Source organism: Vulpes vulpes, chromosome 1 (genome assembly GCF_048418805.1).
Source record: "Vulpes vulpes isolate BD-2025 chromosome 1, VulVul3, whole genome shotgun sequence".
In the NCBI taxonomy this organism is placed as follows: Eukaryota; Metazoa; Chordata; class Mammalia; order Carnivora; family Canidae; genus Vulpes; species Vulpes vulpes.
In genome coordinates this window covers 105,541,188-105,566,341 of record NC_132780.1, presented here as the reverse complement: position 1 = coordinate 105,566,341, position 25,154 = coordinate 105,541,188, and the positions used below count along the sequence as shown (strand labels likewise).

The 25,154-nt window shown below is 38.5% G+C and overlaps 1 protein-coding gene across 10 annotated transcripts in view; it reads right to left on the bottom strand.

The window, feature by feature from the left end:
- NXPE3 (neurexophilin and PC-esterase domain family member 3) overlaps positions 1–25,154 on the bottom strand; it is a 48,948-nt gene that overhangs the window by 3,862 nt on the left and 19,932 nt on the right. For all 10 annotated transcript variants that reach the window (XM_072722200.1, XM_072722256.1, XM_072722261.1 and 7 more), the window contains 3 exons: positions 17,714–18,468; positions 9,723–9,796; positions 8–214 (listed from right to left, as the gene is read on the bottom strand). In XM_072722200.1, the coding sequence (XP_072578301.1) occupies positions 8–214; positions 9,723–9,796; positions 17,714–18,468 (1,036 nt within the window). The remainder of the gene's footprint in view (positions 1–7; positions 215–9,722; positions 9,797–17,713; positions 18,469–25,154) is intronic.

Here is a 25,154-nt window from a genome sequence, read left to right as displayed (position 1 = left end):
TACCAACCTGGAACAAAGGCAGTAAGGTATTCAAACCACTGCCTGATTGTTGAGTCACCAAATAAATACACCACTTTTCTTTGTAAGCATTCTGTAATGTTGTCAGGGTCATTAAACTGGCGCATCTTAAACTTTCTGGGCCTCCATTGATCTTTATAATAATACCCAGAAGGAAAAATTCCTGAGCCTTGAGATAGTTCTGAATTCTTCGTTTCTGAAAAGAAAGGGGAAAAAGTAAAACATTCTGAAAGTGTCCTCCAACAAACCATAAATGAAAAATGCTCCACGAAACAAAATTATGCCCCTATATTTATTAGTTTGCTGGTATATGGGTCACATTTCCTTCCATCACACTTCAAAGAAATCCCAAATTTTCCCCTTGCTATAAATGGTTCTCCTTTGCACAACAATAGGAAGATCTGAAACGTGTGTGAGGGTACTGGTGGACAGAGGGGGAAAAGAGGACTTTGAGCATTCTCCTCTGATTATACGTATTTTTTTATCAAAGCCAAAAATAAAAGCAAGCAAATACCACGGAAATGTGTAGATAAAAGAATTGTCCAGGGATCCCTGGGTGGCGCAGCGGTTTGGCGCCTGCCTTTGGCCCAGGGCGCGATCCTGGAGACCCGGGATCGAATCCCACATCAGGCTCCCGGTGCATGGAGCCTGCTTCTCCCTCTGCCTGTGTCTCTGCCTCTCTCTCTCTCTCTCTCTATCATGAATAAATAAATAAAATCTTTAAAAAAAAAAAAAAAAGAATTGTCCAGTTTTATCCCAGAGTAAGTTTTCATACAAAGGCTTATGAGGTAAGTAATATCTTAGTTCATATTTTACATATGTATAATAAAATCAGTCCGCTGCTGCTCAGCCTATTAAAAGGGAAGTTTTAACCTACAGGTCCTGATAATCAAATATGAATTCAGAAGACCACCGCTTAACACAGAGAACAAACCAAATAAACCCACTCTCAAGAATTATTCCCCACAATGCAAAAGATTTAGAAGGTCTTTCTGCACAATGAACAGGATTTAGCTAGGCTACAACCATGAGTACACAAGCACCAGGACACGTTTCAGAGGGAGAGTCAACATCCTTCTGCCCTAACACCTCCCTTGGAAAATGCTTCTGTAGAAACAACACACTTTACATGCTTCAAAATAAACAGACAGGGATGACTAATATTTCTTGTGAGTTTACTTTGCAATTAAACGTATTATCTCATTTGATGCTCATGATAACCCTTTAAGGTAGATCCTATTGTTACCTCTACCTTTCAGAACAGTTAAGCAACTTGACCTGGACCCAGAGCTAGTAAGTAGCAAAGCTAAGACCTGACCTAAGCAGGTGATCCCCAAAGCCCATGCCCTAACCACTGTACTACATCACCTCTCAAAAATAGATGGTTGTAAATGTAGATTTTCTTTTCGGCTTTTTTCCTGAAGGGGTACACTTACTCATTTCCAACACTTATTCAAATCTACATTCTTCAAAAACCACCAATTATTTTACATCACTCCTTATATGCCCCAAGGGTCAAACTTTGATCATAATCCAGTAATTCTATAGTCTTCTCGGTTAATCCACAATTCGAAATCCAAATGTTTACATGACTCAGCAATTTAAGAGTCCTGTATTTGTGACTATTTTCAGCTTATCATCTTGATATTATTCATATTACTCAAAATTACTTTGATTTTATTCTCTACAAAGAAGATGCTCTATTTGACAGTGCATGTTTCATTTCTTAACTTAGCCATCTGCTAATTCTTTGAAGGCTCAGGGCCTAAGTAGAAAAGTCAATAGCATTTTTTATCTTTTTTTTTTTTTTTTTTTTTTTTTTCCAAAAATCATGGTATATCCTATGATTAACAGTTCCAGGACAAACGATCATGACAGTAAAGAACATTTAGAAAACTCACGAATTTATGTTATATTTAAGTTAACTTCTGCTTTTTTTTTTTTTAATTTTTATTTATTTATGATAGTCACACACAGAGCGAGAGAGAGGCAGAGACACAGGCAGAGGGAGAAGCAGGCTCCATGCACTGGGAGCCCGACGTGGGATTCGATCCCGGGTCTCCAGGATCGCGCCCTGGGCCAAAGGCAAGCGCCAAACCACTGCGCCACCCAGGGATCCCTCTTTTTTTTTTTTTTTAATTTTTATTTATTTATGATAGTCACAGAGAGAGAGAGAGAGAGAGAGAGAGAGAGGCAGAGGCACAGGCAGAGGGAGAAGCAGGCTCCATGCACCGGGAGCCCGACGTGGGATTCGATCCCGGGTCTCCAGGATCGCGCCCTGGGCCAAAGGCAGGCGCCCAACCGCTGCGCCACCCAGGGATCCCTCAATAGCATTTTTTAAAAACTTTACTTGGAAAAAAGAAAGAAAACTAACAACTTTACTTGGAAAACGTGATTATCAAAGAAAAAATTAGGGTGGAGGGGTAAATATTTATCTGGCCTATTCAAAAACAATTTCTCCACATGTTACCAAGTGTGGCTTTACTATGTTGCCATATCTTACCCAAAGCTCCCTCATTACATCAGCATCTCAAGGTTACACAGGCTGAGAGCTCTAGAGCAGATACCTGGGACCCAAAGAAAACATTTACTAGATTGGGAATTAAAAGTGATTTTGAAGTTACAGTTTTTATCATGGTTAATTCAGGAGACTTGGCTATTCTGTGTCAAATACATGTTATAAAGAAAAGTATGTATCACACAGGAAACAATTACCACTTCTATTCAAATGTTAATTATATTTACTACCAGAGTTAAGTCAAGTAAAGCAAATCAATTACTGAACCTGACATTAATTCTGTACACGTGCAGCACTAGATAAGAGTAGTTTTAAAGTGAAATGCATGTACCTACATTGCCCTCTTATGGTCAGCTAAGACAAATACATTTCCTATTTTAATAAGACTAATAATAAGCAGGCTGAGGTTATTTCAAAAGTCAGCATTTCTTTTAATTCCCAATCTAGTAAGTGCATTTTACGGAGGAAAACTAAATATTGGTATAGGTAGAAATACCTATAGATTCAAAGAATGTTGAAAGGGACCTCAGGCAATGGCTAGTCCAAATCTCTTTTTAAAAAGGTGAAGAATGTCACAGAGTGACTTGCCAAAGTTTCTCAGAGAGTTGTAGAGACACTTAGTGGTAAAGGGAGTACTGTTTACAAAGGCATACATCATTTCATTACTGGTAAGAGATCTGGGAGTGGGCTTCGTACCCCCAAATGATATCAGTTAGTTGGATTTTATATGTAGGATATGAGCCCTTTGATTTTCTAAGTTAACCAAGTAAAATGTATTATGTACTCCGTATTTTTTCCAACAACGGGAAAGTAGTTGTCTTTAAAACAGCTTTGTCTAATTTGTTATGCTATTACATCAACATCAGAACGACGTCTCATCCAAAAAGGCACTACTAGTTTGGTTTTCACCAAGCAGCATCAAACACTATTTTATCATTCACGCCATCGTTTGGATGTACTAAGTAGTAGAGAGTTGATAAATGTCACTATTGCAGACAAACTTAAACATCAAGGTATCTTTCACACCTCCCAAGCATGTAAAGAGGTAGCAGAAAATGGGGTGAACTTGACTGAGAGGCTCTGGTTAATGTCTGACTCCACCTATCCAACATGAAACCTCAGGAATCACTTAAACTCATATCTTATTCATCCCCTGCATTCTCAGAGTCTGGTCTAGCATCAGGCACAGAGCAGATATCAAAACGATGACTGAGTCTCTGGAACTTGGTTTCATTATCTACAAAACAGGTAAATGACTAGTTATTTTGAAGGTTTGTTATGAAAGTTCAATGCTAGAGTAGTATTAATAGTTTTTAATATAAACGGCAACACTGGAATGCTGGAAATATTCTATATGTTCTAAACGTTCTATATCTTTATGTGGGCGGCAGTTACACTTTATTAGTTTTCCGTTGCTGTGTGACCACTGACCACAAACTTAGTAGTTTAAAAACAAGGGACATTTATTATCACAGAGTCTGTCAAGAGTCCAGGGCATGGCACAGCAAGGTTCTCTGCTCAGAGTCTCACAGGTTGAAATCAGGTTGTCAGCAGGGCTGTATTCCTTTCTGAAGACAAGGAAAGTCTGCTTCCAAGCTTATTCAAGTGGTTGGCCAAATTCACTTCCTTGTGGTTATAAGATCATGTTTCCTTGGTGGGTGGTTGTTTGTTTTTGTTGTTTTTTGGTCTATAAACAACACAGATTTATTTCCTACAGTTCTAGAGGCTGGAATGCTGAGATCAAGATGACAGAATTATAAGACATTCAAATCAAGACATGTCAAGTGAAGACATCAAGCATGGCTGTGTTCTGATGAGAGTTTTCTTCCTGTTCAGAATGGCACCTTCTTGTTTGGTAGAAGGACAAGGGATTTTTCTGGAAGTTCTTTTATAAGGATACTAATCACACCCATGAGAGCTCCAACCACAAGACCTAACTAATCACCTCCCAAAAGCTCTACTTCCTTTTATTTTTCTTTTAAAAGTTTATTTATTTGAGAGAGAGAGAGAAAGTGAGTGAGAGAGAAAGAAAGCACAAGTTGGCGGAGAGGGACAGAGGGAGAAGCAGACTCCTTCCTCGATGTGGGGCTCCGGTCCCAGGAGGATTGTCAGCCTTCAGTTCCTAGAACCTGTCTATATTTTTTTGCCAAATGGCTTCCTCCACCTTTAAAGCCAGCAACAAAGAATCTCCTTTACTTGGAAGACTTCACATGCTTTGAAGCTCTTCAAGAAGAACCTGGTCCCTGTTGAGGGCTTATCCAATTAGGTCAGGTCTACCCAGGAGAGTATCTTTTTTAAACATCAACTTTGTTACATAATCAAAACTTGGGAGTGATCCCATCATATCTTAGGTCCTTCTCACACTCAAGAGGGAAAAAAAATTATATAAAGGCATGGGTCACTGGGAGTCATCTTAGAATTCACCTACCACAGCTACAAAGACAGAAATGTAAAATTCCATTGTACTATACATTTACAATCCATGTGTTCTATTGTGTATAAGATACACCTCAAAAAGTAAAGAATATAGCAAAGGGCTACAAAGATGTTACTGTTTATTCTACTTGCTATTAAATCTAGTTTCATCCAGACTCTCAGTAAGCTCGCCCAAAAATATGAGCTCTAGTTTAGTTGCTGATGAGGTCAGAACCCATCAAGGCTTTGTTAGGCTATGATGGTCTAGGGACCACAGTTACATGTACTAAGAAAAAGTCAACAGCAATTCTGACACTGAGAAAGCCTATCAGAAACCAGATGCTTGTCCCAATGATTCTTTGCTTCCAACTGCAATTATACCCATGCGCGGGGATTCAAACAATTCAGCAGATTAAACATGCATCTTAGAATAATTTTAACTTATAGGAAAATCAGTTAAAACTAACACACAAAAAAAAAAAGAGAAGGGGGAGGAAACCCTTCAAAATAAAGGATTCATAATCAAAATAACACAAGTCGAAAGAACCTTCCAAGGCCAGGGCAAAGAAAACATAAGATGGGCCTGAAACATCTTTTGGTGCCAGAAAGTAAGGAAATGCTTATGGGGCGGGCGAGGGGGGGGCGGAATGACAGGATGTCAAAGGGTATAGGAGCCAAACTGAAAAAGTTCCCAATTGCCAAAACTGGAGCAATTAGAGCAACAAAATAACAATTGAATTAGGTAATAACTGAAATGATCACGAGTCTATACTGACATAAACAAATAGGAAAGAAGGGACAACACTTTCTTACAGAAAAATTCCAATTAATAAGTGTGTTAGGAATGAGTGATTAAAAAATCAGAATTACAAGACGCCTGGGTGGCTCAGTGATTCAGAATCTGCCTGGGCTCAAGGCATGATTCCAGGATCGGGGATTGAGTCCCACATCAGGCTCCCCATGCAGAGCCTGCTTCTCCCTCTGCCTGTGTCTCTGCCTCTCTCTCTGTGTGTCTCTCATGAAAATGAAAGAAAAAAGAAAAGAAAGAAAAGAAAAGAAAAGAAAAGAAAAGAAAAGAAAAGAAAAGAAAAGAAAAGAAAAGAAAAAAGAAAAGGAAAGAAAGAAAAGGAAAAAAGAAAAAGAGAAAGAAAGAAAAGAAAAAAAGAAAAAAAGAAAGAAAGAAAGAAAGAAAGAAAGAAAGAATCAGAATTACATACCAGAGAAATAATTGCTGCTGGAAAGATCTCCTAATGAATGCAAAGATTAGTGGGTGAAAGTATAAGCAGGAACAGGATATTTACATCCTAATGTAAGACAGAAACATCTGGAGAGTAGCTTCCTGTGGCTACTGTAACAAATTGCCACATATCTGGTGGCTTAAAACAATACAAATTTATTCTCTTAACCATTTTGGAAGACAGAAGTCCAAATTTAGTATCACTGGGCCAAAACCTAGGTATCAGCAAGGCCATGCTCTCTCTGGAGGAGCTAGGGAACAATGTGTCTCCTTGCCTCTCCTAGAGCAGTATTCTCTGGCTCATGGTCCCTCTCTCCATCTGTTAAGCCAGCAGCATGACATCTTCAAGTCTCTCTCTGCTTCCACTGTGACACTGCCTTCTGCTTCTATATGAAATCTCCTTCTGCCTCCCTCTTAAGAGGACACTAGTGGTTGTGTTTAGGGCCCACTCAGTATATCCAGATAATCTCTCCCCATCTCTATAACTATTAATTTAACATACATGCAAAGTTTCCTCTGCCATCCATACACAGCAACATTCATAAATTTGAGGGATTAAGATCTGGGTATCTTGGCGGGGGGGGGCATTATTCAGCCCACCACAGTCTCAAAGTATCTCCCCAGAATACAGAGTCAACATAAAGAGAAGAGGGTAGCCCCGGTGGCCCAGCGGTTTAGCGCCACCTTCGGCCTGGGTGTGATCCTGGAGACCTGGGATTGAGTCCCACATCGGGCTCCCTGTATGGAGACTGCTTCTCCCTCTGCCTGTGTCTCTGCCTCTCTCTCTCTCTCTCTCTCTCTCTCTGTGTGTGTGTGTCTGTCATGAATAAATAAATAAAATCTTAAAAAAAAAAAAAAACATAAAGAGAAGAGAGCCCTGATGGACACCACATGAACCAAGTGATCTAAGTTAACATCATTAACAATACTACTAACATCACGTACTCCCTTAAAAGGATACGGCATCATTTCTGTGCTATTCTTCCAAAAATGTGTAATCTCATGCTAATCATTAGAAAACATTAGACAAATCCAAAGTTAGAAACATTCTAAAAATATCTGACCAGTGCTCTTCAAAGTGCAAAGGTCATGGAAGATAATGTCATAGAGGGAAGACTAAGGAAACAGTGATTAAATGCAGTGTGGGATCCTACACTGGATTCTGGAACAGAGAAAGGACATTAGTGGTTAAACTGATGAAATCCAAATAAACTCTACAGTGTCGTGATGTTAAAATCATAGTTTTGAAAGTATTAGGTGGTTATGTAAGGGGAAGGGTGTAGGCCATGCAGGAACCTTGTACTATTTCTGTAACTCATATTTAGGTTTAAATTATCTGAAAACAAAAAAGTTAAAAAGGAGGAAGAAAGGAAGGAAGAGAGGAAGACAGGGAGGGAGAGAGGGAGGGATGTAAGCCCATGGTTTAGGGTCTTTGAATCCAGCCTGCTGGTCACAAGAGTAGACTGCAGTGAAGTTCTCCTAAACTGTGTGTCTTTGATATTATGTAAGCAATTGCTCTTCTCTTTTCTTTCCAACTATATACCTGCTCTGAGACAGTCTTCTCAAACCAGGCTATTCTGCTCCTATTGATTCACGGTTCCTTTCTCTACCTCTAAAAATCCATCAAGTGAAGCCTGGGTGGCTCAATCAGTTAAGCATCTGACTTTGGCTTGGGTAATAATCTCAAGGTCCTGGAATCGAGTCTAGCAAAAAGGCTCCTTGCTCAATAGAGAGTCTGCTTGTCTCTCTCCCTCTGCCCCTCCCCATACTCATTCATTCTTTCTCTCTCTCTCATATAAATAAAGTCTTTATGATAAATAAAAAATAAAAGTCCATCAAAAGTCTCACTGGTTACTAAATCTGTCTTCTCTCTAACCAGAACAGTACATCACAAACCTACAACCACTTCTTGGCTGAACACCAAGACCTGTCATGTACAGGTCAACCATCCAAAGTTCCACCCACTGGCTATTGCACTAGACATGTAGGGACAGGGCAGGCAAGCCAGAAGGCTGGGACTGTAGCAAAGAAGAGTAGCTGTGATATACCAGAATGGGGCCTCCTGAGGTGTCAGACATTAAAGAGTATGAGGAGTGAGGACTATGGGGGATAGATATGGAAGGTGAGGCCCAGGCAAATAAAAGATTTCCATTAATGATGTTTCATATATAAATTTTTTCAAATTAGTAACTCCCTGGCTTTAAGTAAATCAAATACAGTCTTTCGCTAGGAAAAGTTTGGGATTTCTTGTGGTACATGATGGTGGAGACCAGAGATATAGACTGGCAGCATCCTGGCTGCATCTGGGCTACAGACAAATGTTACTTAGCCCACAAAATATTTTAAAGTTTTCAGCCGGATGCTGATGTTTTGAAATCTAAAGACATAAATTACACTTAAAGATTGAAGATTAAGACTTCTGATGTTTCTCGTAGGAAAAAAAACCCTATAGATCTGGCCACACTGTGTCTACATTTCTGCACAGCAGCAAAACAGATGGAACTGCAGAGAAGCTGTCCTTGCTCTTTGGGTACTTCACCACTCACACAAGGCATGTATATGACTAGTACCCACCGTTACTAGATTCATATATTATATACACAGGCTCTATGGTATCTGTGTTTGCAGTATCTGTGTGGGAGACTACACATAGATGCTTTCAACAACTATAAGGACCTTGCCTGCCATCTGCATAAGCTTTCTAAATAATATACATCCTTTCTTTCTAAAAATCACCATGGCTATTTATTTCTGTTCTGCAAAAACAGAACACATACATTTACTCTTCTGAATTCTGTTGTCTTCCTTTTAATAATATCCTATACCAATGGATCAAAATCATGAAGAAGGTTTGTTAAAACACAAACTGCTGGGCCCTACACCCCAGTGTTTCTGATTCAGTAGCCTAAGACCTGAGAATCTGCAATTCTAGCAAGTCCCCGCTAATGCTGATGTTGCTAATGCAGACATCACGCTTTGAGAAAAATGGACATTCGATAACCCAATACTTTTGATTTCAAAAAATTCCCCGACAATTTTACACACATTTCTTGAATATCTCTAGAACACCACTATTCTCCCACAGAACCTCTGCAATAATGTATACATTCTATATAAAATGCTGTCCAACATGGCAGTCACTAGCTACACGTGGCTCTGAAAGATGTGTGACTTAAGAACTAAATTTTAGACTTTACTTAATTTTAATCAACTTAAATTTGAAGAGCCACATGAGGCTAGTAGCTACCATATTGAACAGTATAGCACTAACAGCTCCTAAGGAGGCAACCAGAGAGGAAAGAGGGCGAAGAAGATAAATTTTACATGCATATACATAGCAGAGCCCAAGATTATGCATATGAGGTCTGATTTATTTTAATCAAAAGGTTCTTTTAGTATTTTCAATTGTGCCCAGAGGTATGGCCATGGCATATTAAAAAGAGGAAAAAAGTTTTCATGACATAAGTGAAACCACAAAGCCTCAATCCATTTAGCAAGAAAAACAATAAATCATCAAAGTTCACTCCTTTTTACCTTTGATGCTCGTGGGAATCACAGTCACCCAATCAGGTCCACTGGAGTTGATTGGCATTTTGATATTGACACCACTTTAAAGGGAATAAAAAGAGTACAAGCTTAGATTAAAGAACACTTATTTTCTAATATGTATCTTCATTTGTAAATTAAAACACTGGTGTGATCTGATAGAACCTTAAGATGAAATATTCTTATAAATGTTAACACAATTAATAAACTATGTCTCATAATGAGCAGTTTATATAGACATATAAAGTAAATACAAATTAAATAGGTTTTTAATTTTTCACTGCTTAGCACTGAGAGTCTAAGCTCCAAAATGACAAATTCCAGTCTGAATTATTTATTTCCCTTGGGACTCAGGAAATGGCTCACACTGATGAGAATGTCCCTTCTGTTGCTAATTTTCAGGCTACAAACTGAGGCAGCATTAAGTCACATGTTGGATTCCTCAGACCTTGGCCAGAACAAAGAGAAGTCTTACTGGAGACACTCATCACCAGATACACGCTCTTGCAGTACTTTGCTCACCTCTGCTACGGCTCTATTGTGCCTCTTTCTAAAACATACACTCCTCAAAGGCACAGTTTGTGTTTCACTACCCTTTTGTCTTCAGTACTTAGCATAAGCCCTGAACTAGAGTACACGTTGGGAAAATAACTGATAGAGAGCTGTGTGGAAAAGTGGGGGCAAGTGGAGTCCAGGGGAAAAGTACTGAAAACTTGGTATAACTATGCCAGAAACTGGGATCCCTGGGTGGCACAGCAGTTTAGTGCCTGCCTTTGGCCCAGGGCGCGATCCTGGAGATCCGGGATCGAATCCCACTCGGGCTCCTGGTGCATGGAATCTGCTTCTCCCTCTGCCTGTGTCTCTGCCTCTCTCTCTCTCTGTGTGACTATCATAAATAAATAAAAATTAAAAAAAAAAACTATGCCAGAAACTGATCACAATAACTAACCTCCTACACTTAGAAAACAAATAACATAAAATGATAACTTTCCAAATTCCTGATACAGGAACTGAGTCATATTTTGTTTCATCAAAAGACAATTCAAAAGAGAGGGGCGCCTGGGTGGCTCCATCAGTTAAGTGTCCGACTCTTGACTTCAGCAAGGCATGGAGTCTGCTGATGAGTGTCTCTCTCCCTCTCCCTTTGCCCTTCCCATGCCACTCACCTTCTATTTCCCTCTCTCAAGAGAAAAAAAAAATTGTCCTTCAGTAATTCTTACACTTCAAATGAACAACGGGGGAAAAAAGAGACAAACCAAAAAACAGACTCTTACCTATACAGAACAAAGAGATGGTCTCCAGAGGGGAGGTGGGTTAGGGGATGGGTGAAATAGGAAATGAGGATTTAAGAGTACATTTATCTTGGTTAGCACTGAATAATATATGGAATTGCTGAATCACAATCAATATTGTACCCCTGAAACAAATATAACACTGAATGCCACTCACACCGGAATTACAATTTTTTAAAATATAATAAAAAAATAATTTGTGGGCACCTGGGTAGAACAGTCAGTTCAGTGTGTGACTCTTGGTTTCAGCTAGGTCATGATCTCAAGGTCATGAGATCGAACCCCACAATGGGCTCCCTGCTCAGTGTGGGGTCTGCTTACGATTCTCTCTCTCCCTCTGCCCCTCCTATCCTACGTGCTCGCTCTCTTCCTCTCCTACTCCCTTCAATAAATAAATAAATCTTTAAAAATAACAACAATAATAATTTTGAAGCTTCTACTATGTGCCTGGCACTGACCTAGATGTCAGGGATCTAACAGTACACAAAAACAACATCTCCTTCTTCATGGAATGGACATTCTAGTGGGGGAGAGAAACAACAAGGAGGAAGGCAGTACAGCTGACCCTTGCACAACGTGGGTATGGACTGTGCAGATCTATTTATGCGTGGATTGTGGATTTTTTCAATAAATACAGTACAGTACTGTAAATGTATTTTCTGTTCCTTGTGATTTTCTTTTCTCTACCTTACTTTATTATAAGAATACAGTATATAATATATATAGCATACAAAATATGTGTTAATCAGCTATAAGGGTTCTGGCCAACAGAAGGATATTAGTAGTTCATTTTGGGGGGATTCAGAAGTTAGAGGTTTCAGATGGACTCTGCGGGTGGCTGGCATCCCCCCCATGACAGTGGTTTTCAAGGCTCAACTATATCAGGAAAAAACAGATTAAGTGACATTTAAGAGAAGATACAACTTCTAAAACAACACAAATAAACTACTTTCATGAGAGAACTCTGATGTAAAGAAAAGAAGAAAATTTCCCTTTTGTAATTTTCCTGTAAAAATGTTTTAACCCCAATTTGGTCATTGAGAAACAATAAAGCAGCAAATCCAAACTAAGGGACATCCTACAAAATGGTGACATCAAAATTCTTTTTTTAAACACTTAAAGATTCTATTTATTTATGAGAGAGATTGAGAGAGAGAGAACGTGAGCAGGGTGGAGGCAGAGGGGGAAGGAGAGGGAGAAACACTCTGCTGAGCGCAGAGCCCAAAACAGGGCTCAATCTCAGGACCCTGAGATCATGACCTGAGCCAAAATCAAGAGTCGGATGCTTAACGGACTGAGCAGCCCAGGTGCCCCCAAATTCTTAATATTGTAAAAAAACAAACTAGAGGAGTGATAAGTCCACTGTGGCCACCAAGTTCTCGCTGGGCTTCCTGACCCTGCTTCCGCTGCTGCTGGACTGGCCACTGGCAGCACGCAGTAGAGAGTTTGTGGGCACCACGCACACTGGGTGAGAGACTGATGCTTCCTCTCTTCGCTATAATTTCTTCATGACACCCAAGCCCAGTTCTGGACAACCACAGTATGAGACTCAAGGAAATATCAATGAAGACATGTTTCTTTTCTATGCCTGGTGGTGAAAAGGTCAAACTCTTTGGTCCTCTGGGGATGAAAGTGAAGAACATAGAGTTCTTGGAGAGACAGATGGAAACTCTGAAAGACCTGCCGGAAGAGCTCAAAAACAAATTTCTTGACATTAAAGCAGAGACTTTCACTAATAGCAATTCTCTCACCAAGAAGGACAGGATGATGTGTGAGTTTGGGGCCATCAGACACACCAGTGGATCCTGGCAGTTTGGCTTCAATGGGTGGATAACCTACCTCTTTGATTCAGAGAACAGAAAGTGGACAGTGGTTCATCCTGGAGACTGATCGTGAAAGGCTACTGTTGGACAGTGACAGAGATGTGACCAACTTCCTCATGAAGATCTCAAAGAGAGGTTCTAAGAGCTGGCTCAAGCCAAGTACTGGTGCACTGGGATGAAATGCCAGGGACAGTAGTACCACTAACCGCGCCTCAAGGCATGGTCCAGTCCAGGGCCTCAGCCATCAGACCTGGCACCCGGGTCTTCCCTCTTCCTCAGCTGTGCAATCATAATTTGCATCCAGGTCAGAGTCCTTTAGGGGGACAGACTGGCGAAGCTATCAAGCAGTCCGAGCGTGGGGGCCAGCTCAGCAACTCCACCTTTAAGTAGGCTGCCTTTGGATGAGCTGTTTATTTTTCAGACCACCAGAACTTTCGACCTTGCAAAGTCAGAAACATCAGTCAGGTGTTCCTGTGCTACACCACACAGTGCAGCACAGGAAATATCCCATGTCCCTTCTTACATATGGTGGCTCTCCTGTTTAGCATTTTTCCTTGGCTTATTATATGCTTTTTTCTGTTGGTGCTAAGTGATGGGATTCTTGCACTGAAATGTTGAAATGTTGAAATGCTAGATCAAGAAATCTCAACAAAGGGCAGCCCAGGTGACTTAGTGGTTTAGCACTGCCTTCAGCCCAGAGCCTGATCCTGGTGTCCCGGGATCGAGTCCCACGTCAGACTCCCTGCGTGGACCTGCCTGTGTCTCTGCCTTTCTCTGTGTGTGTGTCTCTCGTTACTGGATAAATAATTTTTTTAAAAATTAAAAAAAAAGAAATCTCAACAAAGAGAACATTTTTTATCTTCTCCTTTTGTTGTGGAATATCAGGTTCTTCTCTGTAGATGACCTTGTCCTTACAGACAATATTGCCAAAAAGATATTGTTTGAAGCTACAGAACCTCGGGTTTTTTCTGTGTCCTGAGAAGCAACTCACTTTTTTTTTCTTTTTTAACTTTATTGGGCTATATCTTACATATCATAAAATCAACCCATTACCTCATTGACTTTTAAACAGAATACTTTATAATGTGATTGATTTCTTCAATAATTTATTTCCATCTACATATATTTAAATAAACATATATCTTATAAAAAGTTTTTAAAAAACAAGCTAGAGACCTCTTCCAAATTAAGAGGTTATAGAGATAACTAAACACAATGTGATCATAGTTAGATTAAAATCAACTAAAATAAATAAATAAATCTTCTAAAAAATAAAAAGAGGTGCCTGGGTGTCACAGTTAACTGAGCATCCAACTCTTGGTTCTCACGCAGGTTGTGATCTCAGGGTCGTGGGATTGAGCCCCTCCATGAGTGTGGAGTCTGCTTAAGATTCTCTCTCCCTCAGGGCAGCCCAGGTGGCTCAGCGGTTTAGTGCTGCCTTCAGCCTAGGGTGTGATCCTAGAGACCCGGGATCAAGTCCAAAGTTGGGCTCCCTGCATAGAGCCTGCTTCTCCCTCCGCCTGTGTCTCTGCCTCTCAAGCTCTCTCTCTCTCTTTCTTGTGAATAAATAAAATCTTAAAAAAAAAAAAAAAGATTCTCTCTCCCTCTCCATCTGCCTCCTGTTCACCCTCTCTAAAATAAATAAATACATCTTTATAAAACTTTAAAAAAAAAAAACAGCTCTAATGGACATTACAGGGACAACTAGAGAGAACTGTATCAAAGATAAATGTCTCAAGTGCAGTAACTATGCTCTGGTTACATACTGAAGAGTGTCCATGTCCTAGGAGTTACATACTCACTGCAACATCATGATGTCTACAACTTACTCTCAAATGCCCAGGGTAAAAGAATTATACATAGGTATACATATATATAAACACACAGAGAGAAAAAAATGTAGCAGAACAATAACAATGGTGAATCTAAGTAAAAGACATATGGATGTTCACTTTTATTATTCTTGCGGTGTTTCTAATGATCTGAAAAGTTTTTTTAGACAGAGTTAGAAAGAAAAAAGATATTAAATTATGCTACAAATATATGGAATGGAATACTACTCAGTCATCAAAAAATGAAAACTTGCCATTGGGAAAAATGTGGATGCAAAGAGGATATTATGCTAAGAGAAATAGGTCAATCACAGAAAGATAATTATCATGCAATCTTGCTCATATATGGAATTTAGGAAACAAAACAGAAGATCATAGGGGAAGAGAGGAAAAAATAAAACAAGATGAAATCAGAGGGAGACAAACCATAAGAGATTCTTAATCATAGGAAACAAAACGAGGGTCACTGGAGAGGCAGAGGTGGGAGGATGGGGTAACTGGGTGATGGACATTAGGAGGGCATGTGATATAATGAGCACTGGGTGTTACAGAAGACTGATGAATCACTGACCTCTACCTCTAAAACCAATAATATGTTATATGTTAATTGACTGAATTTAAATTTTATTTATTTTTTTTAAATGTAAATATTAAATAAATAAATATATATGGGAAGCTTTTCATGTGAGGAGCTTACTCTTTCAAGAGGCCTTCCTTTATATTAATAGGATCTTTTAAGCAAAGTACTGTTGTTCCTTCTAAAACCAACATTTTTTTTCCTTAGGAGTAAAGAACCAAAAATTAGATCACCTTAATTGTCCAACTGTAATTTAGGGAACCGAATACCAAGGCTAAGCCTCTTAAATCTTTCTGAATTAAGCAATGTTATGAGCCACCAAGGGAAAAAGGTAAAAATAGGTATCAGCTTAACATATTCAGGCCATGAGCTCAAAACAGTACACCAAAGGGCACCTCAAAAGGTCAATTTCAATCTTTTTCTTTCTAGTTAGGAGGCACAAAACTTCAGAATTTTAACAGAGAAAACAATACAAAAAAAAATCAGTATCAGGACTATCAAATGTTTGGTTCCTAAAAGTTCACCTCAAACTCTATTTTCCCAGCAAACTTCCAGGTAAGGAAAATTTCTTATGATTCTACTACAAAGTCTGTTTCTACTACAAAGTGCCATCAGCCAGCCTTATCCAGGACATACAAGTAAGGACAGGGACATACATTATTTCATCCTTCACAATTCATAGGTGTCTTCTAGTTTTTTGTCTTCTAGTTTTAATGGTAGGATTTGATGTCAGGAATATTCTTAAATTTTACAAATCCTCTAGCCTTTTCCCCATTTTTTCCCACATGGAATTTCCATAAATTACAAGCCATGATGGGCAGCCCGGGTGGCTCAGCGGTTTAGTGTGGCCTTCAGCCCAGGGCCCGATCCTGGAGATCGAGTCCCACGTCAGGCTCCCTGCATGGAGCCTGATCCTCCCTCTGCCCGTGTCTCTGCCTCTCTCTCTCTTTGTGTCTCTCTCGTGAATAAATAAATAAAATCTCAAAAAAAAAAAAAAAATTACAAGCCATGCTTCCTCTTTTTTGCTAAGCCACAAATGCACTGACAAGACAGCTCCAAAAGGGGTAACTGAGCAGTCTTCACACATTAGCAGAAAGTACACAGAACTGAAATAATTTGCTCACCGTCACTGATAAACAGCTTGTCTGAGATCAAACCCGGGATAAAATTAAAGCTGAAGTCCTGGTGTACTTACTGAGCCACACAAAAAACTAGTCTTCTGAACAGTACAGTAAACGCATTGAGTAGTGCTCCCCCTGCTGGCCTTCCAACAGCATGGCAGGAGTCCACCAAATGTGTGTTTAAAACTGGTAGGACCAAAAGCTGACTCCAGGAAAAGTGGAAAAATCAGAGGGCTTTATTTTAGAATCTCCTGTAGACTGCAGACCTTATGATAAGTACTTCTCCTGCACTAAGGAATGAATGTATGTAAACCACAAAATTTTTTAGGGTTGCCCAGATGTACTTAACAAAACTACCTCTCTACCAGGGAATATTTAAGTACTTATTTCACTAAAAAAAAAAAAAAAAAAAAAAAAGACATTTTTACATTCTTTCACATAACTGGACTTTGTGATCATATGGCTTTCTAACTTTTTTTTTCCCCCTGAGGCATTGCTATTTTACTTCAGAACTATATGGAATGTTGAAGAAATCATTTTTAGTCATACTGATCCCATACATTCTATTATTATTCCATATATTGATCACCATGCTGAAAAAGTTTTACACTTAGGTTCAAAAACAGAAATTTGTGTACAATAATGCAGAAATTTCAATGATTATTAATTCAAAACATATAGTTTGCTGTGGTATTCCTCTGCCCATGTTTATCATTAAATCAACCCAGCAATGTTGTCACATTCATAGTTCTTTTCCTATCAATACATGTTTAATATGTCACTTAAAATTTTTTCATTTTATTAGACATGAAGCTAAGACACTGGCCTGACTACAAGACCTCTAGTTCTTGGGTGATTTTTTTATCCATTCTATGAATAAGCAATTTTTCTTATATAACTATAGATATATTATGTGGTTCTGAAGTAAAACATAGATATAAGGGTAAAAAAACAAAACCTCAAGGGTAAAAAGTCTTTAATTTAAACTGGAATAAGATCTAAGCTTCACTTTCTAAGAATTATTCACAAGAAGACATCTGGCTTAGTCAGCCGGAGTATGCAGCTTGATCTCAGGGTTGTGGGTCTGAGCCTGACACTGGGTGTAGAGATTACTTAAAAATGAAAAGAATCTTTAAAAAAAATTTTAAATAAATAAATAAAAATAAAAACTATTCAAAAAATATATTTATTTTCTTTTCACTGCCTCTCCCAAATTAGGCCAACTTCAGAGAGATATTTGAAGCAAATAATGAAAACAAGATAGTGTCTCCTAACTGGGACAAAAACAATGGAAAAGGACCCTTAAATCACCTCCCAGAACAAGAAGCCCATACCTCTGGAAGAAAGCATTCTCTGCAGTAGTCAGAAGGCCCTTCAGGTATCCTCCTTTGAAATGGTTAATTCTGCTGCTGCAAGGGAGCTTCTTTGGTTTGAAGCAGAACCAGGGTTCTCCAGTGTAGAGATCTGTAAAGTTACACAAGGGCAGACTCCCAGGAAGACACACATTGCACTCCGTGGTTTCAGAAATTCTTCCTGAACGGAAGAGACTCTTGAAATAGACCCTGTGTGGCTTCTCTTCCTGTAGGTGCTGAAGAACTCTGATCCCTTCAGTCGGGTGGACCAGAGATATGGACACTTTAACTTTGCCTGGCCAGAGCAAAGTAAAAAAGACCTTGTAAAACCCATTCTGGTAGTCTACCACTCTGCCCACAGCCCCTGCCTGCAGCTTAGGGGAGTGGATTCTGGCCTGCAGGTAGTCTCCACCATATTTCTTGGGCTTTCTTTGAAAATCCTGTACATGAACCAGCACTTCTAGTTGGCTTCCCACCTTGAAGAAGGCTGCAGAGTTCAAGATAACAAAGTAGCTGGAAGAAGGGTCAGTGCTCTTTAAAAAGGGGACTGGACCCACATCAGGCACCTGCCACTGTAAGGCGGCCAGCAAGGAGTCCTCCTCCACGCGCTCCCGGCTGGACAGAGTCTGATGCTCATAGCCACAGTAAGGATTCCGGCTAATTCCTGTCATCTGGGAGGAAACAAACTGTCCGCTACTATCGATGAATGTGGCTGCAACAGTCTCATGGTCCAAGTACTGAAGAGAAAAACACAAAAACAGAAACCACAGCTACAATAAATGTCCTTCTATCAGCCAAATATATCTCTGCTATAGCTTAATTTTAATAAAACTACTTGGAATGATATTGTTTCAAAAACCAAAGCTCACTAGTTTTACAGGGCTATCTTACTGTAACACAGAGAAATCAATATGAGAAATAACACAGAGAGATCTCCAACCTTCTGTGAATTTTACCTCCAGGAGCTCAATCAGGTTCCCAAAATCAGTATCAGAAGAAAAACAAACAAACAAAAAAAAACAAAAACAAAAAAAGAAAGAAGAAAAAAACCTTCAAAGCTTCCAGCAGAGTAAGAAGAAAAAGAACCATCTGGAAATATAACAAAGCATTCTGTTCTTCTTAACAAGGCCTGATTTCAAGAGAAACTATTTTACCAGAGCCTAACCTATTGGGATTTTATCAGAACTGAACCAAACCGGGGTAAGAGGCATACCCAGCTCCAGCCCATTCTAATCATCTATCCAACTTAAGGAGTGTGGGGAGAGGACTGAAAAGCAATTCTGAAGTTCACAGCCCAGTAGCAAAAGCTCACTAAAGGACTGAGACTTACTCATGGGACTATAAAACGCTTCACCTCACCACCTTACAACTAATCAGTTCCTTTTACCCAGTACATGACATTCAGCTTTCAAAAAAAGAAAACTACAAGACTACTAATAGGCAAAAAACATAGTTTGAAAGCACAAATCAAACATCAGAACTAGAATTAGGTATGGCAGAATTGTTGGAACAATCAGACCAGTAATTTAAAGCAACTATGATTAACAAGCTAAGGCCCCTAATAGAAAAAGCAGACAACATGAAAGAACAGATGGGCACTGTAAGGGGAGAGATGGAAATTCAAAGAAAGCATGAAAAAAAAAAATGCCAAGAATAGAGAACCTAGAAATGGACTCTCAACTCTATGGTCAACTAATCCTTGAAAAAGCAGGAAAGAATATATCCAAAGGAAAAAAGATGGTCTCTTCAACAGATGGTGTTGAGAAAACTGGACAGCCATTTGCAGAAGAATGAAACTGGACCATTTTCTTACACCATACACTAAAATAAACTCAAAATGGATAAAAGACCTAAATGTGAGACAGGAATCCATAAAAATCCTACAGAAGAACACAGGTAGCAACCTCTTTGACCTCATCCATAGCAACTTCCTGCCAGACACCTCTTCAAAGACAAGTGAAATAAAACCAAAAATGAACTATTGGGACTTCATTAAGGTAACAGGCTTTTGCAAAGCAAAGGAAATAGTCAACAAAACCAAAAGATAACCTACTGAATGGGAGAAGATATCTGCAAATGTCTTATTAGATAAAGGTCTAGTACCCAAAAATTTATAGAGTACCAAACTCGGGGCACCTGGGTGGCTCAGTCGGTTAAGTGTCTGCCTTCGGCTCAGGTCATGATCTCAGAGTCCTAGGACAGAGCCCTGATTTAGGATCCCCACTCACCGGGAAGTCTGCTTCTCTCTCTGGCCCTCTCCCTGCTAATGCTCACACACGCTCTCTCTCTTTCCCTCAAATAAATAAATAAAATCTTTAAAAAGATAAAAATAAAAAAAAGAACTTATCAAACTCAACACCCCCAAAACAAATAATCTTTAGGTCAAAAAAAGTAGAAGACAAGAACAGACATTTCTCCAGAGAAGACATACAAATGGCCAAAAGACACATGAAAAAATGCTCAACATTACTCAGCATGAGGGAAATACAAATCAAAACCACAATGAGATATCACCTCACACCAGTCCGGATGAGTAAAATTATCAAGTTAGGAAACAACAGATGTTGGAGAGGATGCAGAGAAAGGGGAACCCTCTTTCTTACACTGCTTGTGGGAATGCAAGCTGGTGCAGCCACTCTGGAAAACAATATGGAGGTTCCTCAAGAAGTTAAAAATAGAGCTACCATGACCCAGCAACTGCACTACCAGGTATTTATCCAAAGGGATCCGACACAGAGATCTGAAGGGGAAGGAAAAAAAAAAGAGGGAGGCAAATCGTAAGAGACCCTTAACTATGGAGAACAAACTGAGGCTTGATGGAGGGGAGGTTGGCAGGGGGAGGGGTTAAACAGGTGATGGGTATTAAGGTGGGCACTTGTAATGAGCACTGGGCGTTATATGCAACTGATGAAACATTAAACTCTACCTGTGAAACTAATAATACACTGTATATTTATTGAATTTAAGTTAAATTAAATTTTAAAAGCCTACAAGAAAGAAAAAGAAAGAAAAGAAAGAAAGAAAGAAAAGAAAAGGAAAGAAAAGAAAAGAAAAGAAAAGAAGAAAAGAAAGAAAAGAAAAGAAAAGAAAAGGAAAAGAAAAGAAAAGAAAAGGAAAAGAAAAGAAAAGAAAAGAAAAAAGAAAGAAAAGAAAAGAAAAGAAAAGAAAAGAAAAGAAAAGAAAAGAAAAGAAAAGGAAAGGAAAGGAAAGGAAAGGAAAGAAAAGAAAAGAAAAGAAAAGAAAAGAAAAGAAAAGAAAAGAAAAGCCAAAGCAGAGAGGATTTTTAGGGCTGGGAAATGGGAAATCTCCATAATCTTCCTATAGTGTAAACTCTGACAGTTGTTTTGGAGTTGTTTTGGTAATTAAAGTGCCTGACCTCAATTTTGATTGCCAAGGCATGAATTTTCAAAGAGGTATCCACTTAAAAGACTACTATCTCGGAAAAACACAATGCCAGCCACAAGACTAGATAAAGAGCCAGGCCACCACCTGCCTCAATAAGCTCCTTTGCTTTAGAGATCTTGGTAGATTTAGATAAATGACCATTTCCTGTACTTTAAATTTCCACTCTTATGTTTTAAATTCACTAATAAAAACTGAACCTGTGAAACCCCAGGCCCCTATTCTTAGATTCCCCCCTTAGTAACCCTAGACCTGTACTCTTTCTTTCTCTACCCATGATCTCACTGTGTGGCCTCGAGTGTGCTGTATACCCTCCAGGACCCATGAATAATAAAACTTGTTATTGTTTTTCAAAGATCCCTGCTTGCAGTCATAGTAAGAACCACAAGAACCAGTCCAGCAACAACAGTGGTGATCAAGAGGCTGAGACCAGCGCAAAACATTTCCTGTCAATTTTGCTTTAAGCCTACAAGAGACTCATTTTAGACCTAAAGACACCTGCAGATTGAAAGTAAGGGAGTAGAGAAACATTTATCATGCAAATAGGTCCGAGTAGCAAAACTTATATTGGACAAATTAAACTCATATTGGACAAATTAGACTTTTTTGTTCTTGTATTGTTTGTTGTCACTATCTTGAGATCGAGACCTAAGCTGAGACCGAGAGTCAGACACCAAACCAACTGAGCCACCCAACAGCATCCCTATTCTTGTATCGTTTTTATCTGCTTTGGTATCAGAGTAGTACTGGCCTTATGGAATGATTTTGAATGTGTTCCCTCTATTCCATTATTTTTAAGACTGTGACAAAGATTGTCATTAATTTTTTTTTTTTTAATGTTTGGTAGAATTCACCAATGAAACCATGAGGTCTTGGACTTTTCTGTGCTGGGAGATTTCTGATTCCTAATTCAACTTTCATTCTTGTTATTGGTCTAAGAAGATTTTCTACCTCTTGAATTCAAGATTCATGATTCAATCTTAGTGAACTGTGTGTTTTAGGACTTACCTGGATTTTTTCTTCTAAGTTATCTGAATTTTTAGTATATAATTGTTTATAGTAATCTGTTATCACACTATGTATTTCTGTGCTTCTCTGTTGTGTTGTTTTCTCTTCCATTTCTCCTTTTGGTTTTTGAGTCTTTTTTTTTCTTTTTAAAGATTTTTTTTATTTATTTATTTGAAAGAAAGAAACAAAGAGAGAGCACAAGCACAGAGAGACACAGAGAGAGAGGGAGAAGTAGACTCCCTGCTGAGCTGGGAGCCCAATATGGGGCTCGATCCCAGGACCTGAAGATCATGACCCGAGCCAAAGGCAGACAGTTACCATCTAAGCCACCCAAGTGCCCCTTCTTTTTTTTTCTTACTGTAGCTAAACTATTGCTAATTTAAAAAAAAAAAAATTGGTCATTACTTTCAATGTAAAGTTACTATTTATTCTGGTCTCTATTTGTTTCGGATTTTTCTTTGTTATTGCCTTCTCTACTAAATTTCAGCTAAGTTTCTTCTTTTTCTAGTTCCTTGTGGTATAAAGTTGCTTATTTTAACTTTTTTTTCTTAATACAAGCACTCATAACATAAATTTCACTCTAACATCTGTTTTTAATATTTTATTCATTTATTCATGAGAGACACAGAGAGAGAGCAAGGCAGAGACACAGGCAGAGGGAGAAGCAGGCTCCATGCAGGGAGCCCGATGTGGGACTCGATCGGGGGACTCCAGGATCACGCCCTGTGCCAAAGGCAGACGCTAAACCACTGAGGCACCCAGGCTGCCCCCTAACATCTGCTTTTACTGCATTCTATAGGTTTTGGAATATTATTTTTTCCTTTTCTTTTGTTTGTGACATATTTTGATCTGCCATTTGCTTTCTTATTGGGCCAATTGCTTATACAGTAGTGTGCTGCTTAATATTTACATATTAAATACTTAACATTTACATAGATTTTCCAGCTTTGTTTTATTCTTGATCTTTAGTTTTGTACCACTGTGGTTGGAAAATATATTTGGTATGATTTCAATCTTCTTAAATTTTAATATCTGTTATGTCTTTTTTTATGTGATTTAACCAGGGGATTCTTCTGGGTGTACTTGAAGAAAATGTGTATTCTATTTTTCTGAGATGCAATGTTCTATATATACCTTTAGAACCATGTATTCTGAAGTATGCTTCAAGTTCTTGCTGAAAAAAAAAAAAAAAACATAACTTTAACAGAAGGTATGCATTTAAAATAAAGCATATCAGGGATGCCCGAGCGGCTCAGGGGTTGAGCATCTGCCTTTGGCTAAGGGCATGATCCTGGAGTCCCAGGATCAAGTCCCACATCGGGCTCCCTGCATGGAGCCTATTTCTCCCTCTGCCTATGTCTCTGCCTCTTTCTCTGTCTCTCATGAATAAATAAATGAAATCTTTAAAAAAAATAAAATAAAATACAGAGTATCAGAAGGGAGGTAGACGGGGATGGGTGAAATAGGTGAAAGAGATCAAGAGTACAATTACAGAATTGCTGAATCACTATACTGTACATCTGAAAATCTAATACAACACTGTATGTTTACTATACTGGAATTAAAATTTAAAACAATAAAAAATTTTGCTTTAAACATAAAACTTCTCTTAAAAAAATCTTCGGGGCACCTCACAGACTCAGCCAGTATATAAAATGCAATTCTTGATCTTGGGGTTGTACGTTCAAGCCCCATGTTAGGTTTAGAGATTACTTAAAAAAAAAAAAAAAAGATTTTTTTTAAATTTTTATTTATTTATTTATGAGAGACACAGAGAGAGAGAGGCAGAGACACAGGCAGAGGGAGAAACAGGCTCCATGCAGGGAGCGCGACGTGGGACTCGATCCCGGGTCTCCAGGATCAGGTCCTGGACTGAAGGCGGTGCTAAACCGCTGAGCCACCTGGGCTGCCCAAAGATCTTTTTTTAAAAAATAGTCATCAAAAAATAAAAATCAAAAAACTAAAATAAATGACCAAAAGCAATGTAACAGAAACGGAGAGTGCTTTTGAAAGTCTCATTAGTAGACCAGACACAACTGAGCAAATAATCTCTGAGCTTGAAGATATGTCAATGGAAACTTCCAAAACTAAAAATCAAAGAGAAAAAAGGACGAAAAAAATGAGAACAGAGTATTTAAGAGCTGTGAGAATACTTTAAAAAGGTGTAACATTAAAAAAAAAAAAAAAAAAAAAAAAGGTGTAACATGCCCCAACAGGAAAACCAAAAGGATCAGACAGATAGAAAGGAACAGAAAAAATATTAAGACAACAATGACCGGAAATATCCCTAAATTAATGTCAGATTCCAAATCACCAATCCAGGAAGCCAAGAGAATACCAAGTAGAATAAACACCAAAGAAAACACACAAAAAAACTACATCCAGATATACCATATTCAAACTGCAGAAAGTCAAAGATAAAATATCTTGAAAGAAATCAAAGCAGATTTTAAAAACACTTATTTTTGGAGAAGCAAATATAAGAATTATATCTAACTGCCGAGAAATTATGAGAAGAGAGAAGTGGAGTGCAATGCTAAAGGTAATGAGAAAAAAAAAAACCTACAATTCTATACATTGCAAAATTATCCTTCAAAAGTGAAAAACTAAAGACTTTCTCCAAAGAAATTGAGAGAATCTGTTGTCAGCAGACCTGTGTAACAAAAAATGTTAAAAGTTCTTCATAGAAAAGCAAAAGATATAGATCAGAAACACTGATTTGCATAAAAAAGGGAGAGCATGAGAATAAATAAGTTGAAATAAAAGCTTTTACTTTTCATATTTTTTGCCTCAACTAACAATTAATTCAAGAGTAATTACTGATCCATTTTTTAATACTTTTCATAATCATAATTTATCTAACAGATAACAATTTGCCCAAAATAATAATAGCAACAATGTATTCAATTGCATATGCATGTGTACATATATGTTTATGTATAAGTGAAATAAATAACAATGATTACTGTCATTATACAAAAAACAAGAGGAAGAAATTAGGAACACGTTGTCC